This window comes from Dromiciops gliroides, chromosome 6 (assembly GCF_019393635.1).
Source record: "Dromiciops gliroides isolate mDroGli1 chromosome 6, mDroGli1.pri, whole genome shotgun sequence".
Classification (NCBI taxonomy): Eukaryota; Metazoa; Chordata; class Mammalia; order Microbiotheria; family Microbiotheriidae; genus Dromiciops; species Dromiciops gliroides.
The window spans coordinates 270085300-270111698 of record NC_057866.1 but is presented as its reverse complement, the minus strand read 5'-3'; the positions used below and the strand labels follow the sequence as shown (position 1 = coordinate 270111698).

Genomic DNA, 26399 nt, shown 5'->3' with positions numbered 1-26399 from the left:
ACCTCTCCTTTAAAAGGGCTTTGTTCCACGTAGCTTAAAGATGATAAATATTTAGTATAGCTTCATTAATTGTTCCAAGATGATTCTTGACCCTCTTTCCCACAGTGTCTACCCTCCCACTTGCGCACCTTGGCCCAGGCTGTAGCTCGTGACTGGGGAGCTCTCGGGCATGGAATCCCGAGGCCCTTCAAGCATACACCCTTCCTGAAGGCAGAGGCAGTATCATCCATCTTGTCAGGACAGTGCCCAGCACACAGCAACCGCCTCCTAAGAACTTGAATTGAACCTCCGTGACCTCGCTTTATCTTTCCAGCTGTAGATCCGTGAGTCCAGGGGGTTGTGCTGACCAGAGCCATGTTAGGATCCATGACATCATGGTGTCAGCAGACAAATACGCATGATCCTTCCGGATCCTGTCATCCAGATCTTTGAACCGCCAGTTTTTGCTTCAGTCTCCAATTTCATCTGGGGAGGATAACTGGATTCCCCACGACTAATCAGAAGCTCACTGATAGGTGCTGTAGTGGATGGAATGATGGACATGGAGCTCAGGAAAACCTGAGTTCATGCAAATCCAGCTTCAGGCACTTAACTTGTTTGCCTCAGTTTCTTCATTTGTAAAGTAGGGGTCATAATTATACCTACTTTGCAGAGTTGTTGTGAGGATCAAATGAGATCATATTTATAAAGGGCTTAGCATGGTGTCTGGCACACAGAATCGCTTTATAACTATTTTTATTACTTTTAGCATCATCAGTATCTTTACGTAAGTTATCTCACTTGATCTTTACAACAGCTGGGACAGTTAGGAGGCTACCAGCCAACTTGACACAGTTACTGACTGTATGACCCTGGGCAAGTCACTTAACCCTCATTGTCCCGCAAATATATATACATCTTTACAACAGCCATGGGAAGTAGGTGCTGTTATCTCCCATTTACAGTTGAGGGGACTGGATTTGCCCAAGGTTACGTAGCTAGTAATTGCGGAAGACAGGATTTGAACCCAGTGCTCCCCAACACCAACTCCATCAGTCTTTCTGCTGTGCGATAAATGGCCGTGTGTTTCGAAAGACCATGTCATAGTGGGAGGCTTCTCTGTATTTGGAGAGAGTAGAAAGCAAGTATCTGGAAGGGAGGTGACCTCCGTCTGACATACGCAGATGCCCAAAGCCCGGTGATTGGTCAGTCAAGCTGCTGTGTTTGTCCCTTCTTGGGTCCCCATTAGATTGTGATCTCCTTGAGGGCAGCAACTGTGACTCTCTTTTGCTTCCTTTTGTGTCTTCCTCTAGTGCCCAGCACATAGTAGGTGCTTAATGAATGCTTATTGACTGAAGTCGTCTTTGTGTGATTTCATAGAGTTGCTCAGTGTTTGGCGGGTGGGGAGGGGAGGAGGCATAGCGGTTCTCCTTCTGTAGACCAGAGCGAGCTCCACTTAAACCTCCACGCTGGACTGTCCCTAGAAGGCTCGTTGTTGGACCAAATATTTCTAGTCCTCACTTTCCACGTACGCCTCTTTCTGAGCGAGACGCTGAGCAGATTTTTGTGCCTCCTGTTTCCTCCCCCCAATACCCCCACCCAATGGGGACTGTGTTTGAATGTAAACACCCTCGGACGGCCTCTCTCTGGGAAATGCCCCTTTCTCCACTCAAGCATCACCAGGCCCTGCTTCTGGTTTGTGACGTTTGGGGGCCTGCGGACGTGAATCCCCAGAGGTCATGCAGATGAGTTCACAAGCAGGGTTTGTATGAGGCCTGGTGGCCTCTTACTTCTATGTTTGGTTTGTTCTCTTAAATATTGGCTTGACTTTCAATGTTTCTTTTATTAATTGAGATTCTTTGGGGCGAAGGAAATGGCCAAGCGAGAAAGAAAAGTGCTGAAGCTTCTCTGGTGATTCTCTCGCTTTTGTTTGGGCCCATCTGTGCCATGACCCGCTATGACGCCAGAGGAACATTGATGAAGAATGGTATTCCTCACCCCCCAACAGAGAGGGGACGGACTCAGGGTGCACACTGAGATAAACATTTTTGGACTGGCCTTTATCGATTTTTTTTTTACTTGACTGGGTTTAGTTATTATAAGGGTTTTCTCTCTTTTTTTTCCTAGCTGGGGGTGGTAAAAGAGAGAAACAAATGCTTGAGAGTTCAAAAGAATAATTTAAAAATTTTTTGAAGAATTATATACTAGCTGAAAATAAAAATTATTTTAAAGAATTATACACTGGGACATACATGTGACAAATTATGATATTAAATATTAATGTTTGGTGGTTTATGGCAAAAATATTCAAGAAATTAATTTTTCTTTCCCATGTTAGGATGCGATTCATGCTGTGACTTTAAGAGAAATAAAATTACACTTGCATCCACATATTTATAAGTAAATGGGGCCATATGCTGTCATGAAAGCTCTCAGCCCTAAGGTCTTCAGCAACAGGGCAAAGAAAGCCTAAACTTGGTCAGATTTGCCCTTGCTTCCGATGGCATCGAATGGGACAGGAATGGAGAGAGAGATTTCACTGGAGACCCGGGTGGAGGGGAGTTTCATGCTGGCCTTTCAGGTCTTATACCTTATGCTCCATCTCCCACCTCCCAGTATTTGACTGACAGTCCCCCATGCCTCAAATGCTGTCCTTGTTCATCTCTACCTCGGGTGGGGGAGGACAGTGTTCCCCTTTACAGTCACAAGGAAGGCAGAAGAGATGGGAGGGTTTAAGCAGAAAGGTAATGAGTTCTGTATTGGACATGTTGAGTCTAAGACGTCTGCTGGACATGGAGTTGGAGATGTCTGGAAGACTACTGGAGAGGTGACATTGGAGGTCAGCAGAGAGGTTGGGGAAGGAAAGGTGGATTCGCGAGTCCTCAGCATAGAGAAGGTCATTCAATCCATGGGAGCTGATGAGCTCACCAAATGAAAAAGTCTAGAGGAACAAGAGAAGAGGGCCCAGGACAGAACCCTGAAGACCACCCATGGTTAGAGGAGGAGCTTCCGGTAAAGGAGACAGAGGGAGGAGAATCAGGAGAGTGGCCCACCCAAGGACTGTGGGTTCAGAGACCAGAGTGACCCAAGGTGCCTCTTCTGGGAGCTTCCAAAGCTCCAGGCACACAGCGTCTGATCCCCGAAGATCCCATGGTTGTCGATACTTAGGGAAAATTTTCTCATCATTAAAACTCATCAACCCTCGATCATATCAGCCCTTGAACCAGTGAACCAGACATATTCGGTCAGAAACTGGGTGCGTGGACCCCTTCTGGATGTGCTGTGGTGCAGACCGAGTTAGCAGGTGACTGACACACTCTTTGGACCCATTCTGGTCTCGAGTGTTTGATGATCTCCAGTTCTTCTCCAGTGAGACAGGAAAGGAGAGTAATTTTGGTATTCATAAGAAACCCTCCTATTTAAAAAATAAATTTGCTTGAAACAGTAATATCCTGTTCCTACACACCACGTGTGGAAGAACTCCATCTATTTATGTCTTGTTTCAGAGAAAAATGGAAATAGGGAGGGGTGGGGGCAGGGGGAAGGGGGGATGCTCCCCACTCACCAGGTGCATGCGTTCCCACCCAGACCCTCCCTGTAGTCACCATCTCCTATCCCCCCAGAAGAGATCCTTGCCAGTAATCCAGATTAGCATGAAACTGCAAACGAGACTTATTCAACAATAAAGACTGCCAAGCGTTAGGGAGCACCCTTGATTCCTGAAGATTATTTTCTGCAATGCTTTGCCTTTGAAAGCCGGGCTCAGGCAACTAACTTACTTCTTCAGGATAGCGGAATGAAGTTCTTTTTTCTTTTCTCTTTGGGGGAGTCTGTCGTAGTAGAGGGAGTACTGGATTGAGAGTCAGAAGACCTTCATTCGAATCCCAGCTGTCTCGTTACACGCCTCACTTTCCCCATATGTAAAATGAGGTGGACTGGATGACTTCTGAGTTCCCTACCACTTCTGAAGATTTTGGCTTTGAGGATCCACGGTAAATCAACTTTGACGTCTCTTTTTATTTTCAAAATTTCCAATGGGACAATTCCCTCTGCCGATGAGATCTCTGTGAGTCCCACTACTCACCATCTTGGGGAGCCACATAGGTCACGAGGAATTAAATGAAAGCCCAGGTTCACTTAGCCAGCAGGCATCAGAGTCAGCCTGCTTTGACCCCAGCTGGCCTTCCTCACTCGGAGGCTGACTCTTTTCACTGTCCCCTGCTGTCTCTTTGGTGATCTCTGCCCCTCATTGGCTCAGCTGGTGGGGAATGACAACTAAATGATGGATTTTATCCCATATTTATAGCAGGCCTTATTTTAGGAGATCATAGAATCATTGATTTAGAGTTGGAGTCAGAGTTAATTACTTTAGAATGTAAGCCTCTTAAAAATAATAATAAAAATAAATTTTATTTAAAAAATAAATTAAAAATTTTTAAAAGCATATGAGTTTCTTGGAAGTAGAGATTGTTATATTCCCTGAGTCTTGACACAGTGTCTGGGGCACAGTACATACTTAGCATACATTTGGGAATTGCTTGACTGATTGAAGGTTCCATCTTCTTGTCCAGGAGTTCTTAACCTTTTTTCTGCCACGGGCCCCTTTCGGGCAGACGAATGAAGACTATGGACTCCTCAGAATCTTGTTTTCAAATGCATGAAATAAAATAGAGAGGAGTATATTGAAATATAGTTAGAAAAACATGGATGATTTTTGAGATCCGTGGACCTCGGGTGAAGAAGCCCAGTCTGGCCAAATCACTCCTTTCACAGATGAGGCCCAGAGAGAGGTCAGAGGACGCGCTGAGCAGCTCAGACCTTTGACCTCCCTCTGTAACACGCTGTTCTGAGACCGACTATTCGGTGGCAGATAGGCTCTTCTCTTGGCTTCCCAGATTTAATTTTGGATCAGGCAATACAAGAACAAATAAAATCTGAATCGTCCCAAGTCACTCTTTCCTTGTTTCATTCTCTTCTAGGCCCTTCACAGCCCACCGTCTCCTACCTATCCAGTCCTCTTCTATCTTACTTCCCAATGGGGACCCTTTGGCTCAGTGAAACTGGCCTCCTGGTTACTCCATGGACAAGACACTCCATCTTTTGGCTCAGGGCACTTTCTCCAGCTGTCCCCAGTGTCTGGAATGTTCTCCCTCCTTTGCTCTGACTACTGACCTCCCTGATTTCCTGTACGTCCCAACTAAAATCCTACCTTCTACAGGAACCCCTTCCCTAACCCCTCTTAATTCCAGTGCTTTCCTGCTTTTAATTATTCTTATTTATTCTATGTTATCTCCCCCATTAGATTGTAAGCTCCTTGAAGGCAAGAACTATCTTTTGCCTCTTTTAGTGTCTCCAGAGCTTAGCACAGTACCTAGTACATAGTGGGCATTTAATGGATGTTTATCAATTGATCGATGGATTAAGCTTGTCACCTCTAGTAACTTGCTCATAAGAAGTACCTAAAAATGTTGATCTCTTTCCTCTACCTTCCCTTTCTTGGGAATCTCTTGGGAATTTTAGAGTCCTCACCCATGCCCCATGTGCTTAATTTTCTGTCAAAGGTCACTAGTCATTCCGTTTCTGCCCTTGTTAGTATGTGGTCCCATTTCTAACCTGCCTGCCATCTCCCTTCATTATTGAGAATCACTTTCACGTGGTGCTGAGGTTCCATTTTGTTTCTCTTGGCACATCACCCCCATGGAGACATTTCCTCTTTGCCTTGAAAGGACAAAGTGATGTTCAGCCGTCTGGGCCCCAGCCCAGCGTTTGATTTATACATTATTTAATTTCCTTCAGAAAATTGGAAGCAGGACATTGAGAAATGGAAATCTGTATTTTTCATTTGTTTGAGAACTCTTTTAGGACTAATGTAATCATCAAGTGGAAGTGTTGGTGTGATTTGGGTGACCTGAGGTAAAACTAAGAAGACGGTGACCAGCAATGAGCAGGTAGGATTTATCTCTGAGCATCAGGCAACTTTGACACTAAAAGCTTCATTGATGGAGGGAATTCTCACTGGGACGGCATGACGATGTTAAGTATTAATTTTCATAGGATCATAGAGATCCTCTAGTTTAACACCCTCATTGTGCAAATGAATGAACTGAGGCTCAGAGAGGTTGACTTTCCCAAGGTCACATAGGTTTGTTAGGAATTATTTATCTGCTTTTTTCCTGTACATATAAAAACCAGTAGACTTATCTATGGGCCATTTGTAAGACACTTACTTTCCTCCTTCCGTAGCAGAAAAGTAGGTTACATTAAGGTTGTTTGGGGATTGCCAGGTTTCCTGGAACTTCATTTCAGTCTTGCCTTTTCAGAGAATTTTGGTCAGATCTGAGGCCCCCATTCATTCATCTCTCTAGATAGGTCCCCACGTGGGGCCTAGCCATGAGTACCGGCACTGTTGAAAACCTCCCAAGTTTGGTAAAGTCAGGAAATTGCAAATTCACTCTGGAATGGAGATCAAGTGAAGCTTGGCAGCAACCTGTGAACAATTTGTCCTTTTGAGGTGAAAGGTGGCCTCCTCCCCAAGAGGAAATGTCATCACCGGAGTGTCAGTTCCCAGAATTCTCAGAGGCCTCTGAACTGATCCAGTGTCCTCATGGTGGTTCAGAAGGGGTGCGGTGGGGTGGGGGAGGTATTTGTTTCATTTGGGGGCAGATACCAGCGTAGCCAAGTCAGTGTATGTTACAGCCCTGGAACATAGCAGACCGATAGCCTTTGAAAAGTTCTAACCAGGATTTCCTTCTGTCTTCCCATCATCCCTTTGGAGCCATGCTCTGGCAAAGCTCTGAGCCATCCTTGACTCATTCCTCTTCCTTTCTCTTCAAATTCTAGACATTTGCTCTCCCCAGCATCTCTATCTGTCTCCTCCTTCCCATACTCCCAGCTGCCTCCAGTACCTCATGTCAAGATGGTTGTTATCACTTCCTTACTGCCCTTCTTTACTTTCTATAACCTGTCACCAGATTTTCCCAAAGCTGGTGATTTTCCCAAAACAAGTACATATAAGAGAAAGACTGACAAACAGACCCGTGGCCTAGTGAAGGTGGCCATCCCACAAAAAAGGCTCCACTTCTGGACTACTAGACCCATAACAACAAGGTTCAGTCATAGCCCCAAAGAGGTGGGATCGTGACTTTTCTTGTACTCTCTGGCTCATTGCCTCACTCCAGAATTCTAGGGGAAGTGTGTTCATCAGAGCTTAAGTAGGTCTCATGTCTAGCATCTCCCCTAAAAAAGACTACCAGAATCCCTTCTAGAAAAAGTATTCAGTGTACAAAGCAGATATCAGGTATAGGACAGCTATTTATTTCTTCCCATACACACACAAAACCAAACGCTGAAAACACAAAATATCCATTCTCCTTTGAAGTGTACATTCTCTTTCTTTTGCCTTGCTTTGTGGCCCCAGAACTTAGCATAGTGTCTGGCCCATAGCAAAGGATCATCTAGCATACTTTCCCAGAAGATAAAGACAAAATTGGAAAGCCCATTGGATATTTCATATTTCATATTCACCCTGGATCTGTTTGGGACATCCTCCTCTGAGAACAGAAGAAAGGCAAAAGCTTTTATAGAGGACAGATATAGATGGGTGTCCACCCAAAAGTGGAAAGTTCCTTTTGGGGAAAGCCTGGATGCTTGTCATATTCCTGAGGGTTGAGGGGGATTTTTTTGAAATTATGGTCCTGACCTTTGGGGTTATCTCTGTCTCCTAGCTTGGGTCAGGGAGTAGCTGTGCCTGACTGACTTCCCTGCTGTAGAATTTTAGCACTTACTACATGGCATGCTCCTCAAATCACACCCAAGCAACTCAAGATCCTGCCTGAGTGACTCTGAGAGAGTCATGTGAGACTCTTTCAGCCTCAGGCTCCTCATATGTAAAATGGGGATAATGATCCTGCCGCTGAGAGATGTGGGATCAATTGAGAGACTGTTTATACTGTGCTTTGCAAGCCTTAAAGCACTACGTATGTTCATAAGTGGTTAGAAATCGTCAATGATTCTCCTATAGGGTAAGGACCGCGTTCAGCCTTTTCAACAGTCTGACCTTAGCCTGCCACAGTTCTCCTGATTCAAGTGGAGGAAGACAGAGTGTCCTAGGGGACAGTCCTGGGTTTGGAGTCAGAAGACCTGAGTGGGAATCCTGCAGGCCTGAGACTCAGCGCATCTGGGACCCTGGGCAAATCCTTTAACTTCTCTTAGCCTCCATTTCTGTGAAAGGAGAATAGCACCTGCCAAGGTTGTCATGAGGACCAGAAAAGATAATATATGTAAAGAGAGCACTAGCGTTAATGACGGCTTGCTGCTCCCCTCATGTGCCTTCCTGCATTGTTCCCTGTGCCTGAATCTCACTCTCTCTATGCCCGTCTCTTACTATTGGTGCCCTTTGTGGCCCGTTTCAGACGCCCCCTTCTTCACGCATGCAGGTTGTCCCTGATCCTTTCAGCCAGACGGGACACTCCCTCCCTTACCTGAGATCTGAGGGCATTGCATCCATACCTGTCCTAGCACGTTGTCAGAATCACAGCCTCTTAGAGCCGGGAGGTGCCTCAGGAGCTAAAGGTGAACAAGAGCCCCCCTGCAGTGTGTCAGATAAGGGGACAGATGGCTTTTGCTGGGATTTTGCCATACAGATAGAGAGAACCCACTGCCTCCTGAAGCAGCGCAGTCTCCTTTGCTGGTTGTTCGCAGGGCTTTGACTTCAGGGCGCCTGCATCTGCCTCTTTTGCCATTTCCACATGTTGCTGCTGGTTCTAACCTCTGGCCTTAACAGGACAGATGACTCTGGGTCTCCTTAGCGATCACCATCCCCACTTCCCTCTACCAGCATGAACTCGAGGCCCTCACTGGGTACTCTCTGGCTTCCCAGTGGCCTTTCTCAGTACAAGGCTCTTAGTCATGAACATAGTGTTCCCTGGGTGGTCCGGCTAGGGCTAAGGACAGATGCACTGTTGCCTCCTTAGTTCTAGAAACCGTGTGAACTGCAGCCTTTTATAACTGGAAAAAACAAAAACTGTGGACTCTGCTCTAAATCTTTTGTTATTTGGGGGGGTTTGCGAGGCAGTTGGCTTTAAGTGACTTCCTCAGGATCACACAGCTAGTAAGTGTCAAGTGTCTGAGAACCCCATGCTTCTTCAGTGGGATCTATGGGCTTTCAAAAGAGAAAGGTGGAGCTAACAGTCCAACCAGGGACTGTAAAGTGGATGAACTATCCATAGTGCTCAGATGATGAGTGTATGGAGTATATGATTCAATCAACAAGTGTCTATTAAATACTAAGCACCAGGCGCTGGGCATACAAAGACAAAGAATGAAACAAGCCCTTCCCTCAGGAAGCTTACATTCCAGGAAATGGGGGTGGGGGAGCCCATACAATGTATTACATTTCAAACTTTAATCTCCCTCTCTGGAACTTGCATTCACTATTCCTACTTATACCTCGTGGGGTCCAGGAGAACGAGGCTAATTTCTCTTTCCCATGATAGTCCTTTGCATGCTTGAAGAAAGTCATTATAAATCTTTTCCCCAAGCTAGAAGCCCTATTTCCTTCATTGACCCTTGAGTGGTCTGGTCTAATGTCCTGATTATCTTGCTTGTTCTCCAGTTTGCTGTGTACACCCAAGTCAGGCAGTGTGGCGTGGTTAGGCAACAAGCACTTTTTACTAAGCACTTACTACATGCCGTGTTTTTGTTGTTCGGAGTCAAGGGACTGTTAAAGTTTAGATTGGCCAACTAGATATCAGAACAGACACACCTAAGAAGTAAGGGGAGATAAAATTCTATAGCAGGGACGTCAGTTAGGCATGGCTACTACCTGACCAAAGCTAGGAGACAGAGATAACCCCAAAGGTCAGGACCGTCATTTCAAAAAGATCCCCCTCGACTCTCAGGAATATGACAAGCATCCAGGCTTTCCCCAAAAGGAACTTTCTGCTTTCAGGTGGACACCCATCTATCCCGTGATGTTTAAAATATAATTGTGAAGCCTAAAAATCTAATGTGTGGTTGCCTTAAATTAGAGTCTTATAGCATCATTCTTTGGGCATTAAATATTTATGAAAGTATATTAGGGGTTAGTAAAGAGACCACGAGTAGTTCAGAAGGAAAGAGCCTAGCTCCCTGCACCTGCTGCTCCTACTGCAACCTCCAACCGACAAAAAAAAGATCCCCCATTCCCCTCGAGCGGAAGCTCCCTGCAGGCCTGCCCGGCTGCTGTCCCTACCCACAGCTCCAAGCTAATTGGCTGGTAGCATTGATTGACATGACTTACAGGAGGTTCTATGAATAGATGTAACTTCCGGATGCTAGGCACATGGGGGGGCGTTACCTTGGTTCTCACAATGTCTTTCTCAACAAGGGGCGGTGGTGGCACTCTGATTCTCACATTCCCCCCCTGTGGTTCATGAAGAAGCATTGTTTCCTTGCATGAAACAATAACATTACCGATACTTGTGACTAACAAAGTAAAGGGAATGAAAAGAGAGAAGAAGAAAGTGAGCGACGCATTGACAAAGGCTAAAGGGAGCTCTCCCCTTTTAGCAGGAGGACATTACAAACAGAAGAAACTAAAGGGGCGTATACAGTGGGGAAAAGGAGAACAGGAAAATGTCCGTTCAGGTCTTTGGCAGCCTCTTCTCAGCTGGTTCTTGGGATGTCCCCTGGGCATAGCTGTGGAAAGTCTTTCAGGTGTGGTTGCTGATGATCCGGACCATCACGTCTCAGCTGTAGCGTTTTGGGTGCGCTTGTAAAGTCCCTCAGGTGTTTCAGATACTGGTAATCAGCTGGGAAATTTTCCTACACAACTTCAGATAGCTTTGCCAATAACCAGATCAAACAATGAGAGTTCTCCAAAACATGCCTAAGGAAATTCAGCATCTTTTAGAGATTTTACAGCTATTGTCCCATTGTTTTGCATGAAACACATACTAAAAACAAAAATGGAAACATTCTCTAAAACTTAATATTACTACACTTTTGCCTTCCTTCCGTTCTCGGAGGAGAATGTTTCAAAGCCACCTTGGGGGTGGGCGGGGGGCGAAGTCTTTGACTTACCCCTCCATCACTTTCTCTAGCTCCAAATTTAAAAAAAAAAAATTAATTCTAATTGGACTGTGTTTGAGAGTGTAATTCTTTACCAAGGAATACCTAAGGACCCCCACCTTTTCCTGTGACAGAAGGCAATCTCAGAGAAGCCACAAGCAGTTAAGTGAATTGGTAGAGAAGTTTAAAAAATCTAAAATGTGTACAGCCAGATGGCAAATGAGTAGATGTCACAATTAAGTCCCACGGATGGTTTCAGTACCTTTTAAACAACAAAAAAAAAGCCCAGTCTGTATGGCCTAAGTATTAATATTATTTTATTTATTTATTTATTTATTTTTGGCCAGGCAAAGAGGGTTAAGTGACTTGCCCAGGGTCACACAGCTAGTAAGTGTCAAGTGTCTGACCTCAGGTCCTCCTGAATCCAGGGCCTGTGTTTTATCCACTGCGCCACCTAGCTGCCCCCTGGCATAGGTATTGATCAAAGGACAAGTCAAAGGCATGAAGTTCTGTTATTAGAATAAAGAACCTGATTGTCTCAATGTGTCCAGCTCTAAGAATACCACATGGGGACTCGCGTAATCCATTCTGGATGCCACATTTTAGGATGGTCTCTGACAAGTTATGTCCAAAGCAAAAGAAAAAGGTTCCTGAGGATACTGGAAACCATTGTCATAGCTAGACAGTTTGGTCCAGAAAAGAGGAGGCCTGGGTTGGACACAATAGCTCTCTTCAAATAGAAGGAAGAAGGCCTTGTTTTGCCCCAGAGGGAAAAAGAGAATGAATGAAGAGAGTGATTGCAGCTTCATACAAAGAAGAGCTTCCTAACAATTACAGTTGTCCCCAAGTATGGTAGGTTGCCCCCGGGGTGAGACTCTAAGTCAGTCTCTGGAGGTCTTTGAGTAGTGGCTAGAAACCACTTGTCAGGGGCAATTTCCATTCTGGTATAAGCTGGTCAAGATAAATAGGAATGCCCTGTTAGTGTCTGCAAATATTTCATTTGTGTTCCTGAAAAATCTCATTGGGAAGAATAGCTTCTTGGTAGATGAAACCTGTGTGTTCTCTTACCCCAGAAGGCCCGGTTAGCGTCCCCGACTTCTGCTCATTACTGTGGGGACTCCATTTTAACCTCTGTGACCAAGGTCTAAGGACCCTTGTACCTCTGACCCAGAGTAGTTGGTACTTGAAAGGCTAGCACCTGATTGCAGAAAAGGAGCTTTTAAAGATGTAGGTGATCCCTTGCTGAGTCAAGTTCGCTGAGTGAATTAGAAAGGAAAGGAGACCAATGAGAGGCCATGCCTTCTGTGTGACCTTTCAGAAGTCAGACAAGAAAAGGAACCCAGCTTTGAAAATGGAAATGAAAGGAAAGAAAGGAAAATGGAGAAGGGGGAAACAAGAGGCTGCCTAGAAATGGGAGGCAGCCAGGACTCCAGTGGGCCTGTTTGGGCTGAACAGGCAGAAGGGGAAGCAGGAAACAGGCCACGGTTCTTCTTCCAGCAGGACCCCCTCAACCAAGTAGCTCCCTTGTTCCTTTGGGGTCCTTCCTAGGTCTCTGTCGTGTTTTCCTTTGGACATGGAGAAAGTGTTTTTACATTTATTTAAAATGTTTACTTTGCCTTATAAGTAACATTTGTAAATTATGCTAGACACCTGCCATTTGCTAACCTAGGTACACAAACAAATAACTGTCTTGCAAATTAGAATATTTTCTATGTTCATTTGCAGATTGATTATCCCAATTAGCATTTGTATGGTGTTTAAAGTTACAAAGTGCTCTGCCAATATTATTTGATCTTTATAACAAACCTTGGAAGTAGGTGACATTATTATTAATATCCTGGATATCAGAGTTTGGATCCAAAAACGATTTTTAAAGGCTAGACACAGGTGTTGGCAAATGAAACTTATTTTATAAATGTAAAAAGCCATTCTTAGCTCATGAGCCATACAAAAGCAAGGAGGGGCTACATTTGGTCAGTCCCCCGGCTACAGGATTGATCTGACTAACCAGATAAAATTCAATAGCGATGAGTGGGCTTACACTTTGGTTTAAAAAAATCAATTTCCTTGGTATAAATATGGGGCGTTTGGGACTAGATAGCAATTTAGCTGAAAAGGATCTGGGAAGTTTACTGGACTATGAGCTCATTATCAGACAACAGTGCCAGGGAGCAACCAAAAGAAAAAAAGGATTTATTAAGAAAGTTATGTCTAGGGGGCTCCTAGGCCCAGTAGATAAAGCACCGGCCCTGGATTCAGGAGGACCTGAGTTCAAATCCGGCCTCAGACACTTGACACTTACTAGCTGTGTGACCCTGGGCAAGTCACTTAAACCTCATTGTCCTACCCCCCCCCTCCAAAAAAAAGGTAATCCACCCTCCTTATTTTTTTAGGGTATGGAACATGTTTTTTTTAAAAGAAACCTAAATTTCTTATTAAAATATTTATGTAAAAATGTAATCATGCCCATGTTAGCCAGACAGACCGCTGAAGATTGCAGAGAAACATTTTTGTGTGTGTGAGTGCCTTTTTTTTAAAGTCCCACAAATATCACTGAAACCAGTAGTTGGCAGAGAGAGATCTTCAGATATTTTGTTCCAGCATGTAAATTCTCGTTTTGTTGCAGAATCTTTTTGTTGATGTGGTGTCTACACCAGGTTCTTGACAAAGTGAAGGGCGCACTGCTTAATATATTTTCAAAAATTAACTAAAGACTGAGCTTGGCTCAGCTTGTATCTGCTTAGTGGTGCTAAGCTGAAATGAGTATGTCTTAATGCAGATACTGGCTTCTTGTCACAGTGTGTGTTTACATAAACATAAAAGCCATATTGTATAATATATACACATAAGTATATATACAGGTGTAATCATCTTAACCTCTTACTAGCTGTGTGACCCTGGGCAAGTCACTTAACCCCAATTGCCTTAAACATCTAGGGCTATCTCCAGTTGTCCTGATGTATATCTTGCCACTGGACCTAGATGGCTCTGGAGGAGAGACCTTGCACAGTCTTCCCTCCCTTAAATCCAATTCAGTACCAGTCATGACATCGCCCCAGTGTCATGGTCCTCTTCGAGAATGAAGGACAAACAACAATAAACTTAGTGAATATGCCCATTATAGGTTTTATAATGTGTATGTGTGTTGAATACATATTTCTAAGTGTATGTATATTGATGCATTTTTACATGTACATGTATGCATATGTAGAAAATCGGTATTTAAAACATATACAGATATAAGCAGTGGGGTTGTGATGGGTGGAAGGAGGCAGAAAATCTTTACCACCACAGTCCAGATTTCTTCTCCAGGCTCTTAAGTCATGTTGGCACCCAGAGAAAAATCAAGAAAAGCTACTTCTCTCACGTATGGTCCCGAAGGTGGTCCGGGCCTACTCCCAGGTAGATGTCAGCTTGCAAGATCAGAAGCTTCAGTTGACAGGGTGGGACCTACCTGTAGTCCCTCTTGTTAAGTCTCCCGATCAAGAATTCCAACCCTAAGAGGAAATTCTTGGCTGTTCACTCATTCTCCCCTCTCCGACATTGTTGGGTGCTTTTAGGCACACACTGTGTCATTCATAATAGTGGATGCCTTGGTTGAGATTGCAAAACCATTTCCATTGTGTAGTAATCCCCCCCTGTTCCCATAGTTGGCTCACAGCTTTGTGAAAATTCTCTTCCCTTCAGCTAGAAATTTCTACATTTGGTGGGGTTCCAAAGACAATTTTTTTTTTCTTAAACTCAAATTCTGAGGAAAGTTCAGGGACTATAAGGCCGTGGTATAAAGTTTCTGGATAGAATCCCAGGGTTAAAGGCGCACCACAGACACAAAATTCAATTCAATGAAAGTTTATTGAGCACTGACTAAGTGGTTCAAGGTGCTGAACAGTATGCCGAAGGGGCTGTCTTAGGCGAGTGAAGCTTGTTATCTGTGGGGCAGCTGCTGTGCCCTCTCTCTGAAGGACACCGGCCTCTCTCCTACTCCAGGACACACACAAACTAAAGAGAAGCCAGGCTTCTAGGTGGTGGTGGTGGTGGTTGTTGTTGCCAGGCTAGAAGCCTGGACCACAGAGCCACAGCCCTCTGAGAATACAGGTGCCTTGGGTAGCTGTGTTTGTATCCCCCCACATTGTTTTTCCTTGCAGGAAATCTTGCTGGAGTCTTAGAGGCAGAATTCACAGAAGGGATGGGCAGGGATCCGTGGGAGTCACACGTGTGTCTGTGCCACCACAGATGTCTCCCAAGGCTGTCCCAGGCCCTCTGCCCTTTTCTCTCACTGCACCCTCTCCCAGGGGGTCTCATCGGATCCCACGTTTTTAACTGATGATCAGTGGACCCAGGCCCAAATCATATAATCTCTCACTCAGCTTACATGTAAAATGAGAGAGGATTAGGCCTTGAAGCCTTCCTGGTCCCTCCTGAGCCCCATTCCCCACACCACCATTACCACAGTTCCGCTGTGTGTTATCAGCCCCAGACTGCCCCATTTTTCATATTTCTGGACCATTGCTCTTACCCAGCATCCTTTGCCTCATCCATCATTCTCTGTTACCCCACGGCCTTTAGTCTGTGCTTACTTCACTCTGTGGAGATGAGAGGCAGTGTGGTACAGTGGCTAGAGAGAGCCAGCATGACCTGGGTTCAAATATTGTTTCCAGTCATTAACTGCTTAAGGCTTATGAAAGCCTTTAAACAGACGAAGCGACAGTGTCTGACCCAGAGGTCGCCCGAGCAGCTGACACTCAGAGAGCAATCTGTTGGCGTGATGTCCCAGACGTCACCTGGCATGCTTGCTCGTTGTCACTGGCTTGCTGTGGTGGTTTTTTGTATACTGAGCAACAGCAAACCTTTATCAAACATCTCCTGTGCCAGGCACCGCACTAGGCGCGGGAAGCGTCAAGACAAGAACAATAACATTCTGCCTAGAGACTTTGTTGGCATCTGTTGGGTTTCCATTAAGTTTCTCACAGCCACCCTGGGAGAGGAGTTCTTATTCCCATTTTACAAATGATAACAAATGTCCTAGGCTCCCTCCCCTTCTCTCCCTCTCCCTCTCTCTCTCTCCCCCCCCCATCTTTACCTCCCTCTACCCCTCCTCAGCTTTGTCTCTGTCTCTCTGTCCCTCTCTCTGTCTCTCCCTCTCCCTCTCTCTCTCTCCCCCCCCATCTTTACCTCCCTCTACCCCTCCTCAGCTTTGTCTCTGTCTCTCTGTCCCTCCCTCTGTCTCTCTGTCTCTCCCTCTCCCTCTCTCTCTCTCCCCCCCCATCTTTACCTCCCTCTACCTCTCCTCAGCTTTGTCTCTGTCTCTCTGTCCCTCCCTCTGTCTCTCTGTCTCTCCCTCTCCCTCTCTCTCTCCCCCCCCCATCTTTACCTCCCTCTACCTCTCCTCAGCTTTGTCTCTGTCTCTCTGTCCCTCCCTCTGTCTCTCTGTCTCTCCCTCTCCCTCTCTCTCTCTCCCCCCCCATCTTTACCTCCCTCTACCTCTCCTCAGCTTTGTCTCTGTCTCTCTGTCCCTCCCTCTGTCTCTCTGTCTCTCCCTCTCCCTCTCTCTCTCCCCCCCATCTTTACCTCCCTCTACCTCTCCTCAGCTTTGTCTCTGTCTCTCTGTCCCTCTCTCTGTCTCTCCCTCTCCCTCTCTCTCTCTCCCCCCCCCATCTTTACCTCCCTCTACCTCTCCTCAGCTTTGTCTCTGTCTCTCTGTCCCTCCCTCTGTCTCTGTCTCTCTCTTTTCTCTCTCTCCCCCCTCATCAACTTCCAATGGCTTTAATTTTTATCTCTATACCAGTGACATCCCAGATCTACACATCCAGCCCCTCATTCTACCCTGAACTTTAGTTCTGCCTCCCCAGCTTTCCACTGGAACGTTTCAAACTGGATGTCCCAACGGACATCTCAAACACATCCAAAATAAATCCATTGAAGGCACTACCATTCTTCCAGTCTCCCCAATTGACAACACTACCAGGCACACAGTAAATGCTTAATAAATGTTCAAACCCCAATTCCTCAATCTCCTTCACCCAACATTGTTGTGCAGTCTTTTCAGTCATATATGACTCTTCATGACCCCATTTGAGGTTTTCTTGGCAATGTGGTTTTCCATTTCCTTTTCCAGCTTGTTTGGCAGATGAGGCCGACAGGGTTAAGTGACTTACTTGCCTAGGGTCACACAGTTAGTAAGTGTCTGAGACCAGATATAAACTCAGGTCCTCCTGATTCCAGGTGGGATACTCATTCCACTGTACCATCTAGCTACCCATATATTTATTCCCTATGAACTTATTTATGTACTTGATGCCTCTCCCATTAGAATGGAAGTAATCCTTGCCTTGTGAATAAGAACTGTTTCATTCATCAAGTTTATATCGCCAGCACCTGGAACAGCAGAGGCACCTAGTCGGCCCTTTATAGAATATTTTGTGTTTGTCTATTTGAGATGAATTTGTCCCATGCCCTCAGATTGACTCTGGGCATGTGTGTATTGCTGCATGCATGCAGCAAAGCAAGATGCTTTCTTGACATGTGGAGTATGTCCCCATGAACAGCCACTGCCTGACACCTTAGATCATTCAAGCAAAAGTCTCAACTCATTGAAGCCGTGGACTCTTCATTTTTCCTACCCCAGTTCCAGGTAGCTATTAGGTGTTTAATAAATGCTTGTTGATTGAATGGATGTCATACCCTGCATCCATGAACAAAATTGGCTAGTCGTCCACACACAGTGTGTGAGCCCGACCAGAAGATGCTTCTAAAACCTAATGATGAAGCCTCTCCCTGTAGGTTAGTCATTGGCTAATAACCCACTAAAATTCAGCTGTCCTGCTTAGAAGGAATGATACAAGATAATCAAATTAGAGAAAACTTCCAAAATAGCTTCCTGTCAGAGACATTCTTTCTAAAGAGGTTAGTTTAAAATTCCAGACCCAATCTGTAATTCAAATTCGCCCATTCATTCAGCCTTGCTTCTTGTGAGCTTGGACCACAGGAACATTCAGCTGAATTCCCTTATCTCTGAAATGGTTCCTCCTGACACTATCTGGTTTTAAATGTCTTGTCAGGGAGGCGATGAGACTGTCTGGTCCCTGGACCATACTATACAAAGCCAAGCAATGCATTCAGTAACAGTGAAGGAGGAGGGGCAGGAAGTCCCCACGAGGTTCATAGTGGAGTTTTCACTGCTGACAATGGGGAAGCCATTGGCAAACTTTTCTGCAAAAGACTTCTCCTTCCTAAAGCAAAGGACAAAGCAGATGCCTTCTCTTAACCTCCCTGGGCCTCAGTTTTCTCATCTGTAAAGTGGGGAATGGGAGAGGACTCAAGGGCCTGTGAGGTCCCTATCATTCTGTGACTCCAAAGCTAGGTTCTTCTGTGATCTTCTCATACCTCTGATGACGAGCAGCCTTCAGAAGTCATGCATAGAAAGATTGTCTAGCCTCAGACAGAGATGCTGCAAGAGCTGGGCTTGAGCCTCAGGCCTGACATTTGCTAATCGTGTAACCCTGGACCTATTTCTTCCCCAGTGAAAGAGAGGCAACCAATCCTCCCCTTACTGTAGCTCTGAAGTTTGTTACAAGGGAAGCACTTTTTAAACATGAAAATGAGTCTTTCGTAATAGAAAATGCTCTCCACATCTAGAAAAAGCACTGTGGAGTCTGGACAAAGATCGAAGCATACTCTTTTCACTTTATTTATTAGTGTTTGTTTGTTTTCTTGTGGTTTTTCCCTTTTGTTCTGATTCTTCTCTTGTATCGTGACTAATGTGGAAGTTTTAACTTTATCGTACATATATAACCTATATCCGATTGCTTGCTGTGGAGGGCAGGGGGAGGGAAGGAAGGGAGGAAGGAAAATTTGGAATGCAAAATCTTACAAAAATGAATGTTGAAAACTATCTTTTCATGTAATTTGGGGGGAAGATAAAATACTACTTAGAAAAAAGAAAGGAAAAGAAAGGAAATGAGTTTCAGCCTCATTTTGGGGTCTGACTAACTACCACAATTCATTTCCAAGTATCTGACTTGCGATCTCTCTGACCTTTTCTTATCATGTATATGTTTAGAAATTGATCATTGAAAGAGTTGTCTTTCCTCCCTCCGAGGAATGCCAATGAATCAATATTGCTGGCTGTCAAATATAAATCTAACCTTTGTTTCAAAAACCTTTGCCCTACAGAGGTTACAGAGGCTCTTAGTGGCTCTTGAAGAGCAAAGACAATATTGATTAAAAGGAGTTTGTCCTGTCATTTGGGGATCAGTTGAAAAAAATGTCTGGCTGTGAGTAAGAGAGAAGGGGGTGCGTTTTACCTGGAATCTGTGTGAGACACCCTTGAAATTGTTAGGAACTAGCAAGGACGGGGTATTCGAGAAAAACCGTTGTTTACTGAAGAAGAGATAATGAAAAAGTGATAATGTTGAGAAGGGATATGAAGAAAATTCCTTAGAGACTTGAGTCAGTGTCTGGAGAGAACTGAGTGGCAAAAGGCTGGGTTTTCAGACAGGTATCGGCTCTTTAGTTGAGGGCTTGATATGACTGGGGCGGTGTCATTGGTCATAGGTAAAATGTCAAATAGTTAAATTGATGTTATCATCAATCCTGTTTGGTAATAATAGCCGTTACTTCATGAACCAAAGAAACTTCCTTCCCTAAGAATAATCTTACTTTTCTATATTTAAATAAAAAACTAAAAGTATTGGGTATTTACAATTTATTGCCAAGTAGAATTGATAATAGAACTATTTTCAGTATTTTGCAGATAGCAAATATCACTGCCAGCGGCACCTCAGACCCTCACTGTGTTGTTTTTCAGTCATGTCTGACTCCTCCTGACCCCATCTGGGGGCAGAGAGACTGGAGTAGTTTTCCATTTCCTTCTCCAGCTCATTTGACAGATGAGAAAACTGAGGACAGCTGGGTGAAGTGACTTGCTCAGGGTCACACAGCGTGTGTCTGAGGCTGGATTCGTATTCAGGTCTTCCCTCTGTACCCATCTTGCCCCCTAGCTACATAGTTATATTAATGACTAAGGCCTTTGTTCGCCTTCTTCCCTTTTCTCTATTAGATCTAGACAACATTTCACAAGGTAAGTCTGGGAGGGAATAACACCTTAGACACCTGTATGAGGCCTTGGAGTTCCTCCCTGAGAGTGAAACCCAAGGCATTCTTTTGCCATTTCCCAGATAATTGAAAAGGCACAACACCCTGGGAAGATTCCTGTTCATGGTCATGAATACTGGGAGGGAGCATTTACTGACCATTGCATTTCGCTTTACCCCTGAGGGGGTCTCCCTGTGTTTCTAATAGTAACCTCAGAGATAACATATCCCTGTGTCCCCATGGCCGGCCTCAGCAGACTTGGCCTCCGGGAAAACCTTTGACTCCCCCTTGTTAGCAGCCTTGAGTCAGTCAGGGAGGATTCTGTTCCCATACTCTTGTCTCCCTACCACCGATTCCTACAAGGAAACTCTTTGGATAGCATAGGGAGAAGCAGAGAACACATCCTGGACTTTGGAAAAGGAGGGAGCCACCCAAACACACATCAGGTAGAGCTCAGAGAGGCCAGACCTTCCACCCAAATGCAGACACTGATCTAGAGGATTACATCCTCCCGCTCCCAAGGGCTGCCTTCCTGGGAGAGGCATGGGCTGTTTCAGAATGAGGGTGACGATGAAGAATAGCATTTATTTTTAAGAAAAATTTCATTTTTTCCTCTCAATTATGTGTAAAAACCATTTTAACATTTGTTTTCATGATTTGCAATTATAACTTAGAAATTTAAATTTTTGTTTTTAATAATGATTTGTAAATTAAAGCATCCGGTTTTATAATTATGATTTTATAATATCGATTTGTATATTTAAAATGTATAATTTATCGATGAAATTTTAAATTTTTATAATTTGTTACTTTAATTTTTATGATTTTTGAGTTTCAAATACCCTCCCTCACTCTTTTACCTCCCCCTTCTAAGGAAGGCAAGCAATTTGATATAGATTATACATGTGCAGTCGTGCACAACATATTTCCATATTAGCCCTGCCGCAAAAGAGAACACAGACAAAAAAAAAAATTTTTTTAACTATGTGTAGATCTGCAAAGAATAGCATTTGCACAGGGCTCTAGGTTTACAGAGTGTTTTACAAATATTGTCCCATGATCCTCACTACAACCCTGGAAAGTAGGTGCTAGTCTTGTCCTCATTTTACAGATGAGAACACTGAGGCAGACAGGTTAAAGTGACTCGCTTAGGGGGTCACAGAGCTAGCGAGTGTCTGAGGTCAGATCTGAACTCGGGACTCCCTGACTCCAGGTCCAGTGCATCCTGCTGCTTGGAATACCCTCAGAATAGAAATCTTTTATTGGGCACTAAGTCTCATCCACAGGCCTTTTCCTCTTGCAGTTGCTACCAAATGGAGGTGGCAGTGAATGCCCCCTAAATCAGCCTCAGGCTTCTGTCCTGAGCCCTGTTCCTTTCTCTTTCTTCACCCTCGGGTTCAATTATCTGCATAGGATGACTTCTGTCTCTACAAAGCCAGCCCTCTTTCTCTCCTAAACTTAACCGGATATCCAGTAATCAGCCGAAACTCGTCCACAGCAGAACTTATCTTTCTTCCCCGCCCCCCCGCCCCCCCCCCCAATCCTCCCTTTAGCCCTCAAGGGCACAGATGGGCTTTCATTCAAACAGGCTCTCAGCCTCTTAGTCATCTGTGGTCCTACCTCACCATGTCCAGTGTTATCTCTCCCATCCATTCCCTTCTCTCCATTCACATGACTTTAGTGCACTGCCTCATCTTTCCTCCCCTATACTCTCTCCATAGCCTGCTGATGGGTCTCCCTGCCTCAGGCATCTCCCCTCTCCAATCTTTCCTCCGCTCAACTTCCAGGGGGACATTCCTAAATTACACGTCAATTCTGTGTCTCTCCAGCTTAGCTTAAGCTCCAGGGATGCCCTCTTTTGCCTTTAGGGTCACATGCAAACTTCTTTTGGGGCATTTAAAGCTTTTCACGACCTGGCTCCAACCTTATTCCATAGCACTTCCTTTCACACACTCTGAAGCCATATTGATCTTCTTATTCCTCACACACAGCATTTCCTTACATACTATAGGGAGAGAACATTTGCAAAACAAGTATATGGATAATAGACAAAATAAAGGTTCCCCCTTTTCTGTACCTCCTCACAGGCTGTCCCCCATGCCTGGCTTACAAATTTTTTTTTAGAATACATAGTTTAGGGGCAGCTAAGTGGCGCAATGGATAGAGCACTGGCCCTGGATTCAGGAGGACCTGAGTTCAAATCTGGCCTCAGATACTTGACACTAACTAGCTGTGTGACCCTGGGCAAGTCACTTAACCCTCATTGCCCCGCCTAAAAAAAAAAAATAAAATTAGAATACATAGTTTAAGGGATAGCTGGGTGGCACAGTAGATAGAGCAACCAGGCCTCAGGTCAGGAAGAACCAAGTTCAAATCTGGCTTCACACACTTACTAGTTGTGTGACTCTGGACAAGTCACTTAATTGCCTGATGCCTCAGTTTCCTCATCTGTAAAATGGGGGTTCATAATAGCCCTACCTCCCAGAGTTTCTGTAGGGATCAGCTGAGATACTTGTAAAATGCCTGGTAAACCTTAAGATGCTACATGAATGCTAGTTATTATTATAATGAGTCCTTTCCTGATTCTTCCTGTAGCCCCACATTATCTTGTGTTTACTTTGTCTGCATTTTTCCTATACAGTTGTTTTGTATTTGTACATGTTCTCTCTTCTTGTAGAATGTGTGCGATATAACCTGAGAAAAGGTGTGCTTTAGGTGCTAGTGTTTGTGGGCTTCTGTTGGACTTGTCAGATTTATAATGTACATATCACCTCCCATTTCTGTGGGGCTCTTTGGCCCACAACAGTCCTCTGAGGCAGAAGGCATGGGTGTTGTGATCCTCATTTCTCCAAAATGGAAACTGACCCAATCAGTTTGACTACTTTCCCCAGCACTGCTAAGCTGGTAAGTGGGAGTGATTGAATTTGAATCCAGGGTTCAATGCCAGAAGTGAGTAGATAGGGCCTGTTTTATTTAGAAGGCCCCTCTGTTCAATTTCACAAAGAAGATTATGGACCAGAATGGGAGTCCCTGCCGGCCCTAGGGCCCCTGCTCCTTCATGACCGTGATGTGGAAGGCCATTTGTATGGTCACTCCAAGGCCCAGGGCTTTGGCTGGCTTGAGGCCTTGAACTCCATGGAAAGTCAGCTCATCACCATTCCTGAGCAGGACTGGGTTTCCAGGGCGGCAATAACCTTCTCTGTTTGTTCGAGGGGCCCAGGCCTCCCGGGTGTATTGTGGTGACTTAACAAAGCCTTCCAAATCCCTGCATGTTTTTGTGTGAAAGCCCCCTGAACGCATGGCTAAAGCCCCTGAAATCGGAGGCGCATCCTGGACAGCCGCCGGCCCCGCCTGGGCTGGGCAGCTCTTTCAGCGAGTGAACAGACAGAGGAAATCTGCTGAATAGCTGGACGAGTGGCTTTCACTTACAAACACCGGGCACCGCCGCTCCCCAGCCCTGCTGAGCCCGCTGCCCTCGAAACCACAATCCCTTTTCATCCCACCAGCCCCTTTCACCAGCCGGCTTCCGCCCTCTGAAGGCCAGAGAGCTGAGAAATGCATTTCATAGGACTGGGAGACCCTCCCCTTCTTCCCCTTCTGTTGCCTCCAGACTCTGGGCTCCCTCTGTCCTCCACCCTCTACCCCCTTTCTCCTCCCTGAATCGATTGTCTGGCTTGGTCTGCATGAGCTGAGATTCCCAAGGTCAAAACTGGGTTGGTGGCAATCCTCATAAGAAAACCCATTTAGATTTATGTAGCAGGTCAGGAGCTGAGTGATAGCTGAGAATTCTAGAACCCAGGAAGGTGTGGGGATGGATGTCAAGTCCCTTTGGAAATGACTTACGTCTCTAATGAACATGAAGTGAGAGGCAGAAGAGCAAAGTGGGTAGATCCTTGGATTCAGGGGCATTGAACCTCTCTGAGACCCCGCACAACTCAAGTAGAGCCCAAGGCCAGGACTCCATTTTCATTTCCTGATGAAGGATCATTGATTTTTGAGTGCAGGAAGACTTTAAAAGTCATTAAGTATAGCCATTCCCCAGTTGACCGACATCCCCACGATTTGCAGTTCTTTGCCATCACTAAGAGAGCTGCTATAAATATTTTAGAACATATCGGTTCTTTTCCTTTTCCCCTAAATATCTTTGGAAAGAGGCCTAGTAGTAGTATTGCTGTGGCAAAGGGAGTAGGGAGTTTATTAACTCTTTGAGCATAATTCCAGATTGCTCTCCAAAAAGGTTGGATCAGCTCACAGATCCACCAACAATAAGTTAATGTCCTGATTTTTCCACACCCCCTCCAACATTTGTCACTTTCCCCTTCAATCACGTTAGCCAATCTGGTAGGAATAAACTGATATCTCTAGGTTGTTTTAATTTGCATTTCTCTAATCAAGAATGATTTAGAACATTTTTTTTTTCACATGACCATAAGTTGTTTTGATCTCTTTATTGGAAAATTTCATATCTTTTGACCATATCAATTGGGGAATGACTTGTATTTTTATAAAATTGACAAAGTTATTTATATATTTGATATATGAAACCTGAGATATCTGAGAATCTGTCTCTAAAATATTTTCCCCAATTTTCTGCTTTCCTCCTAATCTTGGCTACATTTGGTTTTATTGGTACAAACCCCTTTTTAATTTAATGTCATTAAAACTATTCACTTAACACCTCACACTGTTCTGTATCTCTTGCTGGTTCACAAATCGTTAGCCTCTCCATAAGTCGGATAGGTAATAAATTTCTTGTTCTTCAGATTTTCTTATAATCTCTTTATATCTGGGTCTTATATCCATTTTGATCTTATCTTGGAAAATGGTGTAAGATATTGGTCTATTCCCTATTTCTGCCAGACGGCTTTCCAGTTTTTCCCAATACTTTTTACCAAATAATGAATTCTTATCCCCAAAACTTTTCTTTTCACTTACATGTAGGTATATAAGTAGGTAAGTACAGGCATTCCTCTATAGGTGAGGAAAGAGAAGCCAAGAAAGGTGAAGCCACTTGGCTAGGGTCTCACAGGCGGGGACTGGCATGACTGGGATAGATCCACAGGCCCTCCGGCTCCAAGTGCAGCATATCCCCAGACAATAACAGCTGTCATTTATACAGTGCCGTAAGATTTACAGAGCAATTTACAACTGTGATCTCACTCTATTTTATCCTCACAATGACCCTGGAAAGTATTTTTTTTTTATTTCAACCCATTTTACAGTTAAGGAAACTGAGTCAGAGAACAGTTAAGTGACTTGCCCAGGGTCACGCCAATTGTAAGTGTCAGCAGACAGATTTGAGCTTGCGTCTTCCTGATTTCCAGGTAGCAGATAAGTGATTTTCTTTCTCTTTTCTGTTCAATTACAGATCACGGCCGTCTGTTCAGAAGCAGGCCTCCTCGCTCTAGAAGAAGATATACAATCTAAATACATCATGAGAAGGCACTTCATGGAGGCCTTGAACATCATGACCCCGAGAATTCCTGAGTCCATGAGGCATTTTTACGCAGATTATCATAAAAACGGACTGCACACATGCTGAGGACATCCTAGGCCCTGATGTAGTCTATTCAAACACCTTTTTGAAAGAAAAGTGAGTTTCCCACATGTAGCATGGCTCGTGGAGGCCTAAGCGTTCCTTACTGCAAGTGGAATGTCTGAAATCCACTTGGATGGAATGGGGAGGCTGCCGACCCTTCAATAAAGGCTGAGAGAAACATATGGTTTGGGTCGTGTGAGATCAATGGAAAAAACAGGGGCCTGGATGTTACAGTGAATCGTTGTGATCTGCGTTCTGTTCAAGTCTTCTGGTTTAAATCAGATTTTAATCTAGAAACGCTTGCCAATATTTTCACAGATGCATTGGCAGCTAGGCTGTTTGTGAGCCTCTCTTTTCCTTCCCCTATGCCTTGTGCTAGAAACTCTTATTCCCTTCTAATACAAGGGGAGAACTAAGTTCAAATCTCACCTTTGCCACTTATTTGCTGTGTGACCCTGGGCAAGTCACTTAACTCTGTTTGTCTCAGTTTCCTCATCTGTAAAATGAGCTGGAGAAGGAAATGGCAAACCTCTCCAGTATCTCCACCAGGAAAACCCCAAATGGGGTCATAAAGAGTCGGACAGGACTGAAATGACTGAATTGAATTAGGTTGAATGGTATTCACACGAGGGAAGCACCACTACCCTGGGCGTTTCACGAATGGTATGCTAACAAAAGGCTTCCGGGTCTGTGATTGATGATGTCCAGCGAAGATGCCAGACAGGCTTGCCAACCTTGT

General features: G+C 44.6%; 1 protein-coding gene across 2 annotated transcripts in view; it reads left to right on the top strand.

Moving 5' to 3' along the window:
• SPATA5 (spermatogenesis associated 5) overlaps positions 1 to 25842 on the top strand; it is a 222783-nt gene extending 196941 nt beyond the window's left edge. For both annotated transcript variants that reach the window (XM_043973144.1, XM_043973143.1), the window contains exon 16: positions 25490 to 25842. In XM_043973144.1, the coding sequence (XP_043829079.1) occupies positions 25490 to 25663 (174 nt within the window). In that variant the 3' untranslated portion in view covers positions 25664 to 25842. The remainder of the gene's footprint in view (positions 1 to 25489) is intronic.
• The last annotated feature ends 557 nt before the right edge of the window (positions 25843 to 26399 follow it).